This window comes from Alligator mississippiensis, chromosome 2 (genome assembly GCF_030867095.1).
Source record: "Alligator mississippiensis isolate rAllMis1 chromosome 2, rAllMis1, whole genome shotgun sequence".
NCBI lineage: Eukaryota > Metazoa > Chordata > Crocodylia > Alligatoridae > Alligator > Alligator mississippiensis.
The window spans coordinates 589,853-606,012 of record NC_081825.1 but is presented as its reverse complement, the minus strand read 5'-3'; the positions used below and the strand labels follow the sequence as shown (position 1 = coordinate 606,012).

General features: G+C 70.3%; 4 protein-coding genes across 7 annotated transcripts in view; 2 read left to right on the top strand and 2 right to left on the bottom strand.

Annotated features, from left to right (window-relative positions):
* The first annotated feature begins 2,020 nt into the window (after positions 1–2,020).
* Positions 2,021–6,663, top strand: INO80B (INO80 complex subunit B). Its single transcript, XM_014606531.3, has 5 exons — positions 2,021–2,197; positions 2,591–2,774; positions 4,384–4,502; positions 4,892–5,067; positions 5,588–6,663. The coding sequence occupies exons 1-5, from the start codon at positions 2,146–2,148 to the stop codon at positions 6,050–6,052; spliced, it is 996 nt and encodes a 331-aa protein (XP_014462017.1). The 5' UTR covers positions 2,021–2,145; the 3' UTR covers positions 6,053–6,663.
* Positions 6,664–7,464: 801 nt separating this feature from the next.
* WBP1 (WW domain binding protein 1) lies at positions 7,465–9,747 on the top strand. Its single transcript, XM_006272793.4, has 4 exons — positions 7,465–7,727; positions 7,954–8,056; positions 8,167–8,328; positions 8,442–9,747. Exons 1-4 carry the CDS (start codon positions 7,662–7,664, stop codon positions 9,131–9,133), a joined length of 1,023 nt encoding a protein of 340 aa, XP_006272855.3. The 5' UTR covers positions 7,465–7,661; the 3' UTR covers positions 9,134–9,747.
* Positions 9,748–10,034: 287 nt separating this feature from the next.
* On the bottom strand, positions 10,035–13,160 carry MOGS (mannosyl-oligosaccharide glucosidase). 2 transcript variants are annotated; one of them, XM_059721199.1, is made up of 4 exons: positions 12,732–13,160; positions 12,420–12,640; positions 12,088–12,281; positions 10,035–11,986 (listed from the first exon to the last, which is right to left on the bottom strand). In XM_059721199.1, exons 1-4 carry the CDS (start codon positions 13,081–13,083, stop codon positions 10,252–10,254), a joined length of 2,502 nt encoding a protein of 833 aa, XP_059577182.1. In that variant the 5' UTR covers positions 13,084–13,160; the 3' UTR covers positions 10,035–10,251. The 2 variants fall into 2 exon arrangements, with proteins under 2 accessions (XP_059577182.1, XP_059577183.1); XM_059721200.1 differs by having other exon boundaries at positions 12,088–12,278.
* A 102-nt stretch (positions 13,161–13,262) lies between these two features.
* Positions 13,263–16,160, bottom strand: part of LBX2 (ladybird homeobox 2) — a 39,765-nt gene continuing 36,867 nt past the window's right edge. Inside the window, exons 1-11 of one of the 3 annotated variants that reach the window (XM_059721258.1) lie at positions 15,977–16,048; positions 15,529–15,787; positions 15,131–15,228; positions 14,883–14,996; positions 14,577–14,798; positions 14,396–14,493; positions 14,199–14,313; positions 14,005–14,112; positions 13,801–13,911; positions 13,581–13,720; positions 13,263–13,491 (exon numbers count right to left, since the gene is read on the bottom strand). In XM_059721258.1, coding sequence (XP_059577241.1) covers positions 13,440–13,491; positions 13,581–13,720; positions 13,801–13,911; positions 14,005–14,112; positions 14,199–14,313; positions 14,396–14,493; positions 14,577–14,798; positions 14,883–14,996; positions 15,131–15,228; positions 15,529–15,787; positions 15,977–16,033 — 1,374 coding nt within the window. In that variant the 5' untranslated portion in view covers positions 16,034–16,048 and the 3' untranslated portion in view covers positions 13,263–13,439. Of the gene's footprint in view, positions 13,492–13,580; positions 13,721–13,800; positions 13,912–14,004; positions 14,113–14,198; positions 14,314–14,395; positions 14,494–14,576; positions 14,799–14,882; positions 14,997–15,130; positions 15,229–15,528; positions 15,788–15,976; positions 16,049–16,160 lie in introns of those variants that run through there. The other 2 variants (XM_059721259.1, XM_059721257.1) reach the window with 2 other exon arrangements.

Here is a 16,160-nt window from a genome sequence, read left to right as displayed (position 1 = left end):
TGTATAACTTACTTATGAAACTAGACGTGAGGAGTATAAAATATAAGCTACAAGTGCCATGGCACACAAATAGATAAAAATACCAAACTACAAAGGGAGATACAAAATGCACACATACAAATTTTAAAACACAGTTCCTTATCTTAAAGTGCAAGAAAGAGGAAGGAAGAAAAGGTAGAAGAGGAAAAACATATTCAAAGAGGGGAGAGCAAATGCAGGCAAGAGGAAAAGGGGGCTTTCTGCTACACCACCAGGTATTCTGGCGGCCTGCGGGACTTTGCTGAGCAGGCAGCCGCTGGCTCTGCTGCTCTTGCCGGCTCCAGAATGGATCTGCCCAGGCCCTGCTGAGATGGAAACGCACCGTCCCCGTTCGCTCCGAGGACCCACAGACCAGCCGTGCTCTCCCGTGAGCCGCCCAGATCGCAGCCTCCCGGGAGTGCCAGGTCCTGAGACTGGGGCGCTCTGGTTCTCTGACCACGGGAAGCCACATTGCTCCCCACCCCCAGCTGTGGGGCTAGGATGGGGCCACTGCGATGGGCTGCGTGGGGGACAGCAATGCAGGGAACTCTGCTCCACTATGTCCAAGCAAAGCTGCTGAGACCCTCCCTCGGGATCCAGGCTGCGGCTGGGGCAGGTCCAGAGGGACTGTTCTAGGACCCATTTAACCTTTGAAATGGCGCTAGGGTGCAGAAGCCCCAGGCCAGCGGCCCCGGGTGCCCACGCCTTGGGGGGCATGACTCCAGCAGCTGCTGCCCTGGCCGCATGCCCCTGCCAACAGCAGCCGGGAGTCACTGCTGCCTCCTGCACTGCAGCTGCCCAACACTCACCTGCCTCTGCCGCCTCCGGGTCAGGAGGCCAGCAGTGAGCGCGGGTGCAAGGCAGGGACCTGGGTGCAAGAGCCTGCTGCTCCTGCCGGTGCAGGCGACCCCGGAGGCTCAGGGGCGACGCTCCTCAGTGTCAGACCCATCAGGGCGTCTGGGGCAGGAATTAATTCTCCCCTCCCCACCCCACCCCACCTCCGAGCAGCCTGGCACGGACAGGAGCTTTGCCTTCCTCTGGCGTGGGGCAGGAGCTGCTTCCTGGGACCCGTGAGCATCGGTGCCCGCAAGGGCAGGGCACTGCTGGGGCCATGCTTCCCGCACCCTGGGCCCCTGCAGGATGATGCCTGGCCAGAACAGCCCCTAGACACGGGCAGAGCCACTGCCCCAGCTCTGGCAGCGCGTCGCCTCTCCTAGCTACTGCCTTGGTCTTTGAACACGTGGCCCTGTGGCCTTTTAAACGTCTTCATCCTCCCGCTGAGGCCAGGCTGCACGACGGTCACAGGCCCACAGGCAGCCAGGGCACAGGGGAGCAGCAGAACATGGCCAAGGCCAAACAGGCTGCGGTGGCAGAGACATGGGTCTTCTAGGCCACAGGCGCGTGCCCTCCCTTGGGGCGTCCATCCCGTGCTGTCATCAGGTGCCTGAGCCCCGGAGACAAGAAGTTTCACAGCGACATCACCCACTTCCCCTCCACAGGGAACCCCCCAACCCCCCTGCCCCACGGGAGGGCTCTCAGCACCGCCCTGCCATGCTAGCCTCCGCCTGGCTCCTCTTGCAGACATTGCTTCCTGCTGCTTCCCGGCCCGGCCCGGCCCGGCCCAGGCACCCCAGGGACGTGAGCAGAGCGAAACGAGCTCCCCTGCAGAGGGGAGGCCAAGACGAAGGGACTTGACCGAGGTCGTGCAAGAACGCGGTGGCACAGCTGGTGCAGGGCACCCGAGTCCCGAGGGCAAAAGCAGGGGGCAGCCCAGTCCCTCCAGCACCCAACTCGGCTGGCTGGCAGCATCTGCGTGTGCAGGCGCACGTGTGCCCGCGTGTGTGCTCGTGCTGGGCCTGCAGCCTCTTGCACGGGGGGAGGAGGGTCCTGGCCGCACCAGCCCCGCCCCTCGCCCGGCCCAAGGCGCTCGCAGCGCGCGTTCCCGGGGGGAACGCTTTGGCCGAGGGACACCGCCCGGCGCCAAGATGGCCGCCGCGCCTGCGCATTGCCCCCCCGGGCGCTAGTTCCCCTCCACTTCCGGCGCGGGAGCGGAAGCAGTTGTCGCGGGTCGGTCCGCGCCGACCCGGGTCCCCCACGCGGACGCGCTGCGCCGGCTGCCCGGGCCCGATGAGCAAGGCGTGGCGGCGGAGCGGCGGCAGGATGGACCCGCCCGACGGGGGTGGGCCCGGGGGCTGCCCTTCCCCCACCGCGTGTTTGGCCTGGAGGGGTCACACCCCGGTCGGGGGGGGAGGGGCGTTGTGCCTCGTTCCCAGCCCCGCGGGAGCCCCTGGACGCCCGGGCCCCAGCTCCCCTCCCCCAGGGCCAAGGGGCCACGAGGCTGAGCGCGCCTGTGGCCCCCCCACGGGGCCGAGGCTCGGGCCCTCCCCCTGCTCGCTCCCCTGCTCTGGGGCAGCCGGCTGCGGAGGCCGCGAGCGTCTGTGCCCCCCCCCCCCCCGGGGAAATAGGTGGTCTCTGCCCCCAGGGGCTGAGGCTGGGCCCCTGCCCACTCCTCCAGGTCCCGGGGGTGCCGGGTGAGGAGGCCGAGCGTGACTGTCCGTGCCTGCCTCCCCAGGGGACGAGGACGAGTCCAACGGCCACGGGTCGCACAAGAAGAAGCACAAGAAGCACAAGAAGAAGCACAAGAAGAAGCATCACCACGAGGACGTGGCGCCCGGCGCCGCCCTGCCCCCGCCCGCGCCCCAGCCCCAGCTCAAGCTCAAGATCAAGCTGGGCGGGCAGGTCCTGGGCACCAAGAGGTGAGCGAGGCCCGGCTGGAGTGAGGGGCGGCCATGCTGCCCCCCCATAGCCCGGCTCCCCCTCCCCCCTTTGGGCTCGCAGCCTCCCAAGTGCGAGGGTGTGGGTTCGAGGCTCTGCCTCGGGCAGGCAGTGCTGCCCAGTGGCTGCCCTTCGCAGCGCCGCCGTCTGCAGCGTTATGAGAACAACTCGCTCGGGTCTGGTTCTGTGTCGCCCGTTGGCTTCTCTCTGCTCTTGGGTCTTCTCTGTGGCGAAGCTGTTCCTCTCCCAGCTGTAGTCAGGCCAGGCTCCTCTGCAGTCTCCCCAGGGCCTCTCCTTGTTGTCAGAGCAAGTCAATAGATTCATAGATGTTCGGGTAGGAAGGGACCTCAATAGATCATCGAGTCCGACCCCCTGCATAAGCAGGAAAGAGTGCTGGGTCTAGATGACCCCAGCTAGATACTCATCTAACCTCAAGGAGCAGCTTCTTTCCCCTTCTCGCTCTACCCTGGCCCCAGGCAAAAACATGCGCCTCCCCCCTCTCCCTCCCCACTTGCAGCTTGTTTCTCTCACTGGCTCCCAAAGCAGCCCGGCGGCTGGAGTTCAAACCACTGTCCCCCTTTTTTCCCTGTTTGGTCCTCTTGTAGCCTCCCTGCCATGGGAGGACCCGGGGATCTACCCCACGCCCCAGTGCATTGGAGCCATTTGTCATAGTGTCCTTGTAGCTAGGTCGGGGTGAGGACCACTTTCCTGGGAAGTTGGTTCCAGATTTTGGCCACCCTAACTGTAAAATATTGCCTTCTTATCTCCAACCTAAACCTATTCTCCATCAGCTTATGACCATTGTTCCTCGTCACCCCAGGTGGTGCTGGAGAGAAAAGGGCTCTGCCTGTTTGCTCTTGATCCCCCCTGATAAGCTTGTAGGCAGCCACCAGATCCCCCTCAGCCTCCTCTTGCTGAGGCTGAACAGGTTCAGGTCCCTCAGTCTCTCCTCGTAGGGCCTGTCCTGCTGTCCTCTCACCAAGCGGGTGGCCTCCTCTGAACCCTCTCCATCCTGGCCACATCCCTCCTGAAATGCGGCGCCCAGAACTGGACACAGTACTCCACCTGCGGCCTGACCAAAGTCCCACAGAGGGGGAGGATCACTTCTCTGGACCAGCTTGAGACGCACCCTTGGATGCACGACAAGGTCTGGCTGGCCTTGCTGGCTGTGGTCTGGCATTGGCGGCTCATGTTCATCTTGGAGTCAATAATGACTCCGAGATCCCTTTCCGCCTCTGTGCTCTCAAGAGGGGAACTCCCCAGCCTGTATGTGTGCTGTGGATCCCTTCTCCCCAGGTGCAGCACCCTGCACTTGTCTGCGTTGAACCCCATCCTATTCTCATCTGCCCACTGTTGTAGTCTGTCTAGATCTAGTTGCAGCCTCTCTCTCCCTTCAGGTGTGTCCACCTCGCCCCACATCTTGTCTGTCTAGCCTAGTGTCCCAGGTCTTCCTTCTTCCCTGGGACAGCCCAGCCCTGCCGCCTTCCAAAGCAGCACCATTGCTGCAGCTGGGCCTGGGGTCAGAGTCCTCCCCATGGGTGCTGCTCTCTGCCCCCCAGGAGGGTGACTGGGCACCTGCTCTCTCCTCAGCGTGCCAACCTTCACGGTGATCCCCGAGGCGCCGCGCTCCCCCTCCCCGCTCATGGTGGTGGATGATGAGGATGAGCCCATGGAGGGCGTCCCCATTGAGCAGTACCGGGCCTGGCTGGGTGAGTTGTGGGACTGCAGGAGTAGGGTGGGGGGTTCGGCTGGGGCTGGTGATGAGGTTGGGGTGGGGAATCTTTGGGAGGTGGCCACTCTGCTTCCCTTCATGTCAGTAGTCCCAGAGTCGCTTTAGGCAGGTCTGGGGCCTTGTACCTTGTGTCCCTGGCTGGCTGTTGAGGCAGCGATTGCCACACCTGGAGCCAGGGCACAGCTCCCAGCCACCACCCTGGGGGTTTCCCTGCTAGGAGCTGAAGACAGGTCTGCCCCAAGGAGCAGGGCAGGGACAGAGCTGGCCCCACATGGGCCCCGTGGGACTTCTGTTGCCTGGCTGGGGTGGGAGGGTGAGGAAAGGGCCTAGTGCAGGCTGTGATGTTCCCTTGCGGCGGCCACCCAGATGAGGACAGCAACCTGGAGCCCTCGCCTCTGCCTGACCTGGACGCTGAGAGCTGCTTCCCCGCCCGTGAGGAGGAGGAGGAGGAGCGCTGGCTGGATGCGCTGGAGAAGGGCGAGCTGGATGACAACGGCGAGCTCAAGAAAGAGGTGGACGAGTCCCTGCTCACCGCCAGACAGGTGAGATGGGGGGCATTGGGGCTGGCAGGCACTGCCCCTGCCCCAGCAAATGTGCCCTGGGGTGTCTGACGTGGAAGGGGAAGGGGGGGTCCTAAGGGGGTGCTGCTGCTTCTGGGGCTGCGCAGAGCCCATGGCCCCGGCCCCGGCCCCAGTAGCAGCACCGTGTCCAGGAAGGAGCTGCAGCAGCTCTAGAGCTGTGCCCATCACCACAGCTGGGGCCTGCCGGCTCCTTGTGCCCGCTCCCTGCCTCGGGACAGGCCCAGCCCTGAAATCCCAGGCACTCTGGGAAGGCTGGGAGCAGGCAGTTGCTTGCAGAGCTGATGCCTGGCTCTTTCTGCCACTAGTGGGGGAAAGGCCCCTAGTCCCCCACAGCCCGGAAGTGGCTGGTCTCGCCTGGCCTGGGCAGGTCTGGAAGGGGCCTGGGCAGGCACCGGGGGAGCCCGGACTGGGCTGGAGGGGGGCTGGGCAGGGCTGAATGGGGCCTGGGACTGGCCTGATGTCCCCACTCTGTGCCCCGCAGAAAGCGCTCCTGCACAAGCAGCAGAGCCAGCCGCTGCTGGAGCTGCCCATGGGCTACAAGGCCAAGGCGCTGACCGAGGAGATGCTGGTGAAGCGGGAGGAACGGGCCCGCAAGCGGCGCCTGCAGGCGGCCAAGAAGGCCGAGGAGAACAAGAACCAGACAATCGAGCGCCTCACCAAGACCAGCAAGGCCAAGGTGAAGGCGCTGCGGGAGCGCCGGGCCCGCCCCGCACCCTGTCCCATGGTGCGCTACTGCAGCCGCGCCGACGGTGCCGCTCTGTGCTTCCCGCCTGGTGTCGCTTCGCCCCTGGCGCCCCGCGCTGCGCCTGCCCCGCCCCTGCCCACCCTCTGCGGCGTGCGTGGCTGCCCCAACCCCCGGCGCTACGCTTGCTCCCGCACCGGCCTGCCGCTCTGCAGCCTCGCCTGCTACCGCAAGAACCTGCTGCTGCAGGAGGCGGCTGCCTAGCGCCCGCGCTGACGACCCAGGGATGGGGCCGCCCCGCAAGGACGCTGTGCCCGGGGCTGGCCCCGTGACGGCACGAGGCGCGACGAGTCCTGCGTAGGCCGGCCGTTGGACGATGGACGGCGCGAGCCGGCACGGCTGGGGGTCGCGTCGCCGCTCGCGGCCCTGGAGCCTGTTCTGCACAAGTGTTTACCGGCAGGGCCCCCGGCTGGCACTCCTGGGGGTCTGCTCACAGACATCCCTCGGCAGCAGCGGAGATCCCGCTCCCCCTGCCGGGCAGAGGAACAGCAACAGGGCAGCCCAGCTCCCCGTGGGGAAGCCCTGGGCTGCGAAATACCCCTGCTGCCGTTGCCGCTGGCCCTGGGGCAGCCGGGCACGGCGGGAAGGTGCCGGCAGCTGCGGACGTGAGGGCTGAGGGCGGGAGGCTGAGCGTAGACAGCTGCAGTCAGGTGGGTCCAGGGGGCTTGAGGACTTAGGGACCCGCTCCGTGCTGCCCCTGGGGCCCTCCTGCCCGGACCCCGGCTCGTGTCGTGTGCCCCGCTGCGCTGCGCTGCCCCGCACGGGGCCGGCGCCTGTGACTCCCCGCTGGGTTCATTAAAGGCACACGGAAAGTCTCTGTCCTCTCGGCGCGGGTCTGCGGTACCTCGCTCCCCCAGGGGCTGGGAGGGCGGGGGCCGACCCGGAGCCGTCGCCGGCGCGGGGGGCGTGCAGCCAGCGCTGCCAGCCGCCTCGGCCTGCGGGGAAGTGTCGCCCGCCCGCCCTGGACCGGGGCACCTGCGCTGGAGCCCGGCAGCATGGCGAGGAGATGGACAGGCGGGGCGGGGGGGGGCGGGCCGTGAGGCGGGACGGGGCCGGCGGGCGGGGGGTGCGAGCGGGCTGCCCTGCGGACCCCGGCGGGCTCAGGCTGGAGACTGATCCTGGCCCCACTCCTTCCCCCTGGACTTGACCCCTGACCCTGCCCTTGCCCCGCCCCCTGCAAGGCTCCGCCCAGCAGCCACAGCGATACCCGCTTCCCGAGCCGCCAGCAGAGGCCGCAGGCCGCTTGGCGGAGAGTGTTGACCAGCGGCTCCCATTGGACGCCAGCCTTGTCCATCAGGCAGATCCTCGGACTTCATTGGTCGACGCGCTTGTCCATCTCACCCTGGGGTGGGTCCTTGCCTCCTTATTGGACCAGCAAGTGCTGAGTCTTGCCCAGAAGGCGGCCGTCCGGTTTCCATTGGTGCTCGTGACCATCTAGCCTTCACACGGTGCGGTCATTGGCGGGGCAGCATGTCAATCACGGGCGGGGAGGCGTAGTTCCGTCTCCCATTGGCTGCCCCGCCTGCCGGTCACCCGCGGGGGGCGGGCCTCGCTCCCTTTGTCTCTGTTGTTGGGCGTGAGGGGAGCCGCTCGCCCGCCGCTGATTGGCGGGCAGCGCGGCGCCCATTGGCCAGAGGGCGCAGCGGGCGTGCCGATTGGCTGCGGGTGGCGGCAGAGGCGGGACCCGCGGCCCGGGGCCGATGGCGGCGGCGGGGCCGGGCCGGGCCGGGATGGCGGCGGTCGGGGAGCGGCGGCGGCGCCGGGCCGGGGCGGCGGCGCGGGCCGGAGGCCGCGGGGGCCTGTAGGCGGCGCCATGGAGCGGCCCGGCGGCGGCGGCGGGGGGGCCTGGGCCGCGCTGCGGGGCCGGCAGCAGCAGCAGGTACCGCGCTGTCGCGACAAGTCCCGCCCACGGGGGGTATCGCGATAGTCTCGAGTGTTCTCGCGACAGCGGCGTCCTCGCGCTTCCCCGCGGGCTCGTGTGGCTGCGCATGTGCGGGGGGAGGGTTCTATCGTGATGTCCCGCGGTTGAGTCGCGATAGCGCGGTGGGCGGGGCTCCCACCGGCCCCTCCCCCCACCCCGTCCCGTCCCGCCCTGTCCGCCGCAGGCTCGCGAGTACTGCCCGGGGGTGAACAACCAGCCCTACGTGTGCGAGACGGGGCACTGCTGCGGGGAGACCGGCTGCTGCACCTACTACTACGAGCTGTGGTGTGAGTGTGGGGCCGGGGCCGGGGCTGGGGTCGGGGCCGGGGTCGCGGCCGCCCCGGGGCAGGGGCAGCCCCCAGCGCGGGCCCCAACCCCCCCTCGCCCTCCCCCGCAGGGTTCTGGCTGCTCTGGACCGTCCTCATCCTCTTCAGCTGCTGCTGCGCCTACCGGCACCGGCGCGCCAAGCTGCGCCTGCAGCAGCAGCAGCGGCAGCGCGAGATCAACCTCATCGCCTACCACGGTGCCTGCAACTACCCCGCCTCCATGATGGACCTGAGTGAGTGCTGCCCCCGTGGTCCGGGGACAGGCCTGGTGGCTCGGGAGGGGATGGAGGCAAGGCCCGGCCGGGCCCAGTGTCTGCGGACACTGATGCTGCGCTCCGCCCCGCAGGGATGCTGGCCTCCTTCAAGCTGCCGGCCTACGAGGAGGTGGCGCACCGCCCCAGCACGCCGCCGCCCCCCTACAGCACCATCCTGGCCCAGCTGGGCGGCCCACACAGCCGCCTGGGCTCCAGCACGCCCACGCTGTCGCCCAGCTCAGGCAACTCCAGCAGCTGCTCGTGCGAGTCGAGCTGCCTGACCTCGCCCAGCAGCACGTCGCTCTCGGTGCAGATCACGGACGAGACGGAGCGCAGCCGGGCCAGCACGCCCAGCGACGAGGGCGGCACCAGCACGGGCACCGGCGCCAGCTGGGAGCTGCCCGAGGAGGCGGGGCCGCACGAGGCTGTGCCGCGCCACCCGCTCTTCTCCTCCAACGTGGACTTCTTCGAGGCCGACTCGCACCGCTGCTCCGACATCGAGGAGGAGGACGAGGACCAGGACGAGGAGGAGGGCGGCAGCGCAGGGCACGCCACGGCCCAGGCTGAGGGCGAGCACTTCCGGCACCGGCGCCTCACGGGTGACTCGGGCATCGAGGTGGGGCGGTGCCAGGAGGAGGAGGGCGCGGACGACAGCGAGGAGGAGACGCAGCTGCTGGGCAAGGCCGGGCCCGAGTCGCCGCAGCGGGCCGAGTGCAAGAGCCTCTGCGGCGTCCCCAGTGATGGCGGCAGCGAGGAGCCCGGCTCGCCTGCCCTGCCCGTCTGAGCGCCGCCCGCCACGGCCACTGACTGTTGGGGGGGCAGTTCCTACCCCTGCCCCCCACCCGCCCGGGCCCCGGCTGCCTGCCCGCTGGTGCTGGCTAGAGCTGTGCCGGGGCTGGGCCAGCCTACCCCTGCCCCCCGCCTTGGAGGAGTGAGGCCGGAGGGGCCAGCTCTGCTCAGAGGGCGCGGGGGTGGGGGCGGGCGGCTGAGCCCAGCCCTCGGGCACCTCCGGCCCCCTCCCCCAGCCTGTGTGGGCGGGGGTACGGAGGGGCAGGGGGTGCAGACAGGCTGGCTCTAGGCCTGAGCGCCCCCTGCACAGACTGCTGTAGCTGGTGTGTGTCCCGCGCGCTGTCGTGTGTCGGTGCCGTGTGTAGCACTGCGGGCTGAGCCACCCAGGGTCCTGGCCGGCACCCCTCCCTTCCAGCACCGCCGGGGGAGTCCCCTGCTTGGAGCGCTGCCCTCCTGCTTCCAGAGCTGCCTGGCCGTGCCAGGGCCCCGCGGCGCTCAGCTCCACTGCCTTCAGGGTGGAGAAACGGCTCTGCCCCCGCCTGCAGGTCCGTGCTCGGGCGCGGGGACTCCAGTAGCATTCTCTCAGCATTAAAGAGATGTGGAATTCGAGCGGGCCCTGCGCTCCTCACTGCCGGGGGATGGGGGATCCAGGGCTGCGTGGACCCGGCTCCCCGTCCCTTCCTTGCACAGGAACTCTGTGCACCAAAGCCCAGCTGGGCCTGTGCACCCCTGCCTGGCCCTGGCTGCTCCAGGCCGGGAGATGGCACCGGGCCTGATCCCAGCTGAGGGGCAGAGTACAGGAATAACCCTCCTGCCTCCCCCTTCCCCTGGCCATGTGCAGCCCTACCCTGCCCCAGAACTATGCCCCCCTGCTCCAGGCAGGCATAAACAAGAGATTCAAGTTTTTCCACTTTATTAAGAAAGCTTCCTGGGCCCAGCTGGTGCGGAGATCGCTGCATCCGGTTCCCGCCCCCAGAGGCAGCTAGGCTGCATCATCCACAAAAAAACCCTGAGAAGGATGAGCAGGGCCAGGAGCTGCTGGGGGCCAGAAACCCACACCCCGGGCCTGCTCACAGCAGCTCAGCCTGGTGGCACGGGCCGCGCTCCTACCCCCTAGTACTCCTCGGCCATCACAAGCACTACCAGGGCAGACCAGCCAGTGAAGGGGTGGCAACCCTGGCCGCGCCCGGTGCTGTCATTGTACTGCTCCCACAGGTACCCACTGGCCACGTACTGCCGGTACAGGTTGCCCACCAGGTTGGTGCGCAGCTCGTGGTAGATCTGGGCCGCCCGCGCCTGCTGCGGCCCCGGCAGCCCGGCATAGTGGTGCAATGCCCGCAGCGCCAGGTAGTTGATGTTGACCCAGATGGGACCGCGCCAGTACGGTGCGTCGTGCTCCGTGTTGCGCTGCATGTAGAGGGGGCTGGTGGGCGCCAGCGAGCGCAGGCCGAAGGGCGTCCACAACTTGGCCTCGTTGCGCAGGTCGGCCAGCATGGCCCCCAGGCGTGGTGAGTCGGGCTGCAGCAGCTGCAGCAGGAAGGGGAAGAGACTGACGTAGCCCAGCGCCTCCACAAAGCGTGGCCGTGGCGGCTCCCGCACCACCCGCACCAAGCGGGGTGGAGGCAGCTGGTGCCGCGGCTGCCCTGGGGGCACCACCAGGCGCTCGCGCTCCAGCCCCACGGCCCGGCTGTGGTTGCCGTAGTCGGCGAAGGTGCCCAGCTCCGCGGCCCAGTGCTGCTGCTCCAGCAGGGCATTGTCACTTAGTGCCTGCGCCAGGTGCTGGTACTCAGTTGCCGGCTCGCCCAGCCGCTCAGCCACATCAGCCATGACGCTGGAGGCCAGCGTCATCCAGCAGCGCAGGTCCAGGTGCCGCTCGTCGGGCGAGGGGTGTGAGGCGCGCGGGTAGTCATCCAGCCCTGAGGCCAGCGTCTTGGGGTTGAGGAAGAGCTTGGTGTCGGTGTCACGGCCGCGCCAGCGGAAGGTGTAGGGCAGCGGCCCGGCCTGCGTGCGGTTGTACCAGTCGTACCAGGCCTGCAGGCGGGGGAAGAGGCGGCGCAGGTAGGCCGGCTTTGCCTCGCCCTGTGCCAGCAGCTGCTGCAGAGTCAGGAAGAAGGTGGGTGGGTTGGCGACCTCAGGGTGCTGCAGCACGAACTCGGGGGGCACCTTGGCACGTGCCTCATCATCCAGGATCTGCTCGCGCGGGATCCAGCCCTCGGCATTCATGAGGTCCAACCAGTGGGCCAGCACCTCACGGCTCAGCGCTGGGTCCCAGCGTGCCAGCAGCAGCTGGTGGAAGCCCTCATCCCACAGAAAGCCGCGGGGGAAGAAGGAGCGGGAGGGCACGGCCGTGAAGAGCGGCCTCTCGGGGTAGAGCAGTGGCTCCTCGCCCTGCGGCGCCCGCACCAGCGACCGCCCGTGGAAGTAGCCCAGCCCGCCCAGCACATTGCTGAGCGCGGCCCGGGCGAAGGCCTGCTCCGCGGCTGAGAAGCCCTTGTGAGCCAGCCCAAAGGTCTCCTCGAAACGCTGCTCGAAGGCGCTCGCGTGTTTGGCCAGCTCCCGGCTCAGGGTGGTGCCGGCCAGCGGGCTGGGGCGCTCCGCCTCCGTCACGCTGCCCGACTCGAAAAGCACCTCCAGCTGGCAGGGCAGGTGCAGCGTCACCTGGTGCACCAGCAGCTGGGTGCGGGGCGGCTTGGCTGGGTCCCTCGGCGGCCCCCGGTAGGTGTCCAGCCCGAAGTAGCGTTGCCGGGGGCCGCTCGGCGGCGCGTGCACAAACCGGCTGCTCAGGCTGCTCTTCACCACGTCGGCCACGCGGTGCAGCCCTGGGCTCGTGGCCTGCAGGTAGTTATAGCTGCGAGGGAACGGGGCAGCTCAGGGCCGGGCAGTGGAAGCCCACCCCTGCCCTGCCTGCCCCTCCAGGGTGGGCTGAGGCGGGAGCAGCCGCCCAGGTACCTGGCGTGCTGCGAGGCTGTGCCGGCGCCCGAGGGCTTGCGGAAGGTGACGGTGAAGTGGCCCAGCTCCTCCGAGGTGCCGGTCACGGCCGCCAGGCGCGTCTTGTCCTCCACGCGGGGCTGCAGCTCCCCCTGCCCGTCCGTGGCCACGTAGAAGAGGAGGGAGACGAGCGAGGCTGGGGCGCCCGTGTCCTGCTGGGAAAGCGAGGAGGGGCCGTCACCCGGCTGATCCCCACCCACGTGGGCGCCCGGGGGCTCGGAGCGAGGGGCACGGCCCCCCGGCGGAGTGGTCGGACACGTGGGTTCCCTCCCCCGCCCCGCCCCGGCGCCCACCGTGGGCCTGGCCGTGACGCGCCAGCTCCAGTCGCCGCCGTGCCGCCCGCCCGGGCGCTTGACGAAGTCGGTGCGCAGGGCGAGGCCGAAGTCGCGGATCTCCTGCACGCCGAAGCGCAGGCCGTCGTGCAGCAGCCAGCCGTAGCCCGGCAGACGGTCGCTCTGCTCGCACGTGTGCCGCAGCGTCACGTCCGACTCCAGCTGGTGCATCCACATCAGACCTGCGGGGCGGGGCGGGGCGGGGCGGGGCGGGGCGGGGGGGGTGAGCCGCGCGCGTGGACGCGGCTCCCGGCCCCGCCCCGCCCCACGCACCTGCCACGGGCGAGCGCGGGCTCCGCGCCTTCATGCCGAGGTAGAGGTGCGGGCGGTAGGAGCCCCAGAAGCGCGGCGCGGCGGCGCTGGCGTTGTGGCTGTCGGGCAGCGCGCGGGGCGCGGCGAGCGGCGTCACCAGGCGGGCGGCCCGGCTCCAGCGCCCGTAGGCGGCCCCGGCCCACGCGGCGCAGCCCAGCGCCAGCGCGCCCAGCGCCGCCAGCGCCAGCACCCGGCCCGGCCCCGAGCCCGAGCCCGAGCCCCGCGCCCGCTCCGCCGCGCCCCGGCCCCGCTCCCGCTCCCGCCCCGCCGGCCGCGGCCCCTCGGGCCCCCGGCGCCTGCGCTCCCGCGGCATGGCCCGAGCGGCCCCGCTCCGCTCCGCGCACCCCGCCGCCGCGTCGCGCCCTTTCCGCGTCACCGCCCCCAGCAGCCCCCGCGCCAGCCAGCTAGCCACGTGGCGCCCCCGCCGCGGGGCGCGCTGGGACGTGTAGTCCTGCACGCCTGCCTCCCCCCAAATAACAAGCGGCACCGGGCTCCTGCGGGGACACGTTTATTAGCAGTGCCCCCCCGCCCGAGGTCAAGGTCAAGGTCAAGGTGGTCGGGGGAGGGGCCCGGCCCCCCCAGCGAGGCCAGGGGTCGAGAGGCGGCAGTCCCTGGCGCATGGAGCGAGGGAAGGCGGCGAGGAGACGTGTGCGGGGGGGCGAGTCCCGGCTACTCCTTGATCCGTCCCCCGTCGCCCTCGCTCACGAACCGCTTGCGGCCCCTGGGGGAGCAGAGAGGGGCAGAGTCAGGGCCCGAAGCCGCAGCCCCCCCCGCCCAGCGCGCCCCCCTCCCCGCAGACCCGCTGCGTACCGGGCCGGGCAGGCGTCGCGCAGCTGCTTGGTGATGACGCCCTCCTCGAAGCAGAGATCCACCAGCTTCTCCAGGAGGCCGTGGGCCAGCGGCACGTCCAGGCTGATGTCGCCCAGCTCCTCGTACACCCGCTGGAAGCCCTGGAGGGGCAGGACCCCGGTCAGGGCTGCAGCCGGCACCGGGGACTGAGCCTGCCCCGCGCCCCCGCCGCCCCGCTCACCCGGTTCATCTGGTCCAGCGTCACCAGCCCCGTCTCCCACAGCACCTTGAGCAACCGAACCATCATGGCCACGGGCGTCTCCCCGGTGGACTCCAGCACCAGCACCACGGCCTGCGGGGACAGGATGAGACAGGGGGAAGGGGTCAACACCGCCGGGCAACCCACGAGCCTGGGGTCTGAGCGCGGACGCTCTTCTGCCCCTACCTCGTAGACGAGCTCGTGGTGGAAGTGGGGCACCTCGAGCTGGCGCAGGCAGCGCTCGGCCTCCGACACCTCCCCGGACAGCAGGTACTCGCGCAGCAGCAGGCTCATCTGGGGGGACGGACGAGGCGCTGAGGGACGGACGGGCAGACCAGCCCCCTCGGTCCGCCACCGCCCACCCCGGGCACCCGCCTGACCTCCTTGATGAGGTGCTTGACGGGGCGCTGGCCCCCGCCCACGCCCCACACGTTGTCCAGGTGGTTCACGTCCCGCTTGATGCGCAGCAGCACGGCCGCGCGGTCCAGGGCCGCCCTGCGGGGGGGGCACGGGTGAGCAGGGGGGCGGGCAGAGGGAGCGGGACTGGGGACGTGGGGACACACCCGTGCACACGTACCGGGCGTGCTCGCAGTCCACGCGGCCCTTGTAGTGCTCCAGGAAGTCGAGGGGCAGCGCATGGTCGGCCACGGCCCGTGCGATGAACTGGCCCAGCATCTGTGTGGACACGGGTGGGATGGGGGAGCCTGGCCCCTGCCCGGCACCCCAGTGCCTGTCCCCAGCCCGGGCTCCCCGCTCACCTGCGGGGCTTCGGGGGTGTCGAGGATGAGGTCGGGCAGGTCGCGCAGCATGCGGTCGAAGGCGGCGGCGAGGTCGTCGGGGGTCAGCACGCGGCCCACCAGATCAGCCAGCAGACGTGATGTCAGTTCCCGGTGGCTGGCCTTGCCCTCCAGCGCCAGCACCACGGCCAGCGCGGGCACCGCGCCCCGCCGCTCGCCCAGGTTCAGCCCCTGCAGCAGTGCCTGCGCGCACGGCCCCGCCGTCAGCACGGGCACGGCCCTGCCAGGGGAGCCCCCCCCCCCCCACGGGGGTCCCCGGGGACTCACCATGACCTCGCTGGTGTCCCCGTGCTCAAAGTACTCCAGCACCATGGGCTGCACGTTCTTCTCCAGCTCCGCCTCCTCCAGCTCCGGTGTCACCGTGGCGTAGACGGTGTCCCCCTGCGGCACGGGGGCAGGGAGCTCTCAGCCCAGGCACCCCCTGCCCTCCCCAGGAGCTGCTTGCCCCAGCTGGCTGCACCTGACAGCCGGGGGTGGGGGGGGCAGCAGGGAAGGACCGGGGTGCGGGGAGCTACCTGGGCCGACTCGTCATAGTTGGGGTCCCGGGCATCAGGCTCCTGGTAGCTGTACACCACGCCAGGCGCGCCCCACACGCCCTTGCCCCCAGCACCACCTGCCGGAGGGCACAGGGGTCACTGCCGGTCCTGCCAGCCCCCCCCCCATGGCAGAGACCCCTGGCCCGGGACGGAAGAGCCTCAGGCCCCCGCAGCTGCTGGGGACAGGGGACACCAGAGGGCTCGAAGCCAAGGCAGGGACGTGCTGGGACGGCCGCGAGCCCAGCAAGGACCCCCCAGGTCAGCACAATGTGGGGGGGGCTGCTGCGGGGCGGGAGTGTGGGGCACCAGCAGCACAAGTGGGGAGGGGGCGGCGGGGCGGGAGTGCGGGGCCCAGCGGGGGGGTCACGGGCCCTGACCTTTCTTGGGCAGGCCGCGACCTTTGCCCATGCGCGACCGGCGGTCGTGGCCGCGGCCCTTGGGGCTGCCGGGGGGCTCGGGGCCGGGCTCGCCGCCCTCCGACAGGGACTCGCGGGCGGAGTCGCGGGACGACGTGCGCCGCAGCCGCCGCTTGGCCTGGGCTCGCAGCCGCGCCTCGTCCTGCGCCGCCCGCGCCGCCGCGCCCGCCAGCGCCACCTCCAGCGCCTCGTCCTCCCACTCCCCCGGCGCCGTCCCAGCCTGCGGGCGACAGTGGTCAGCAAGGGGTCCCCCAGTGCCCCAGCGCCCCCCTCCTGCCCCGGTCCCCCTGCGCCCCAGTGCCCCCAACTTCCTGCCCCAGCCCCCCTTGTCCCCCACTTCCTGCCCCAGCCCCCCCTGCCCTTCTCGCCGGCCCCGGTCCAGACGCGGGGGGGAGGGGGTGGTACTCGCCGGGGCCGGGGCCGGGGTCGGGGTCGCGGGGGGGGCGGGGAGCGCCGAGGCCGCCATGGCCGCACTGCTGGGCCGAGTTAGGGGGGCGGGGCGGGGCGGCGCGCGGCATGCCGGGAACTGCAGTCCTGGGGCTGCACGTGGGCGGCCCCGGGGCATGCCGGGACGTGTAGTTCTACCCCCCCCC

What these genes read in the sequence shown, in the direction of transcription:
- MOGS (XM_059721199.1), bottom strand. Translation starts at nt 13,083, where the DNA reads ATGCCGCGGGAGCGCAGGCGCCGGGGGCCCGAGGGGCCGCGGCCGGCG. An exon ending in GCGTCACGGCCAGGCCCACG is followed by an intron (nt 12,282 to 12,419) that starts GTGGGCGCCGGG and finishes TCGCTTTCCCAG; the next exon opens with CAGGACACGGGCGCCCCAGC. An exon ending in ACAGCCTCGCAGCACGCCAG is followed by an intron (nt 11,987 to 12,087) that starts GTACCTGGGCGG and finishes GTTCCCTCGCAG; the next exon opens with CTATAACTACCTGCAGGCCA.
- INO80B (XM_014606531.3), top strand. Translation starts at nt 2,146, where the DNA reads ATGAGCAAGGCGTGGCGGCGGAGCGGCGGCAGGATGGACCCGCCCGAC. An exon ending in GATGGACCCGCCCGACGGGG is followed by an intron (nt 2,198 to 2,590) that starts GTGGGCCCGGGG and finishes CTGCCTCCCCAG; the next exon opens with GGGACGAGGACGAGTCCAAC. An exon ending in GCAGTACCGGGCCTGGCTGG is followed by an intron (nt 4,503 to 4,891) that starts GTGAGTTGTGGG and finishes GCGGCCACCCAG; the next exon opens with ATGAGGACAGCAACCTGGAG.
- WBP1 (XM_006272793.4), top strand. Translation starts at nt 7,662, where the DNA reads ATGGAGCGGCCCGGCGGCGGCGGCGGGGGGGCCTGGGCCGCGCTGCGG. An exon ending in GGGGCCGGCAGCAGCAGCAG is followed by an intron (nt 7,728 to 7,953) that starts GTACCGCGCTGT and finishes TGTCCGCCGCAG; the next exon opens with GCTCGCGAGTACTGCCCGGG. An exon ending in CGCCTCCATGATGGACCTGA is followed by an intron (nt 8,329 to 8,441) that starts GTGAGTGCTGCC and finishes TCCGCCCCGCAG; the next exon opens with GGATGCTGGCCTCCTTCAAG.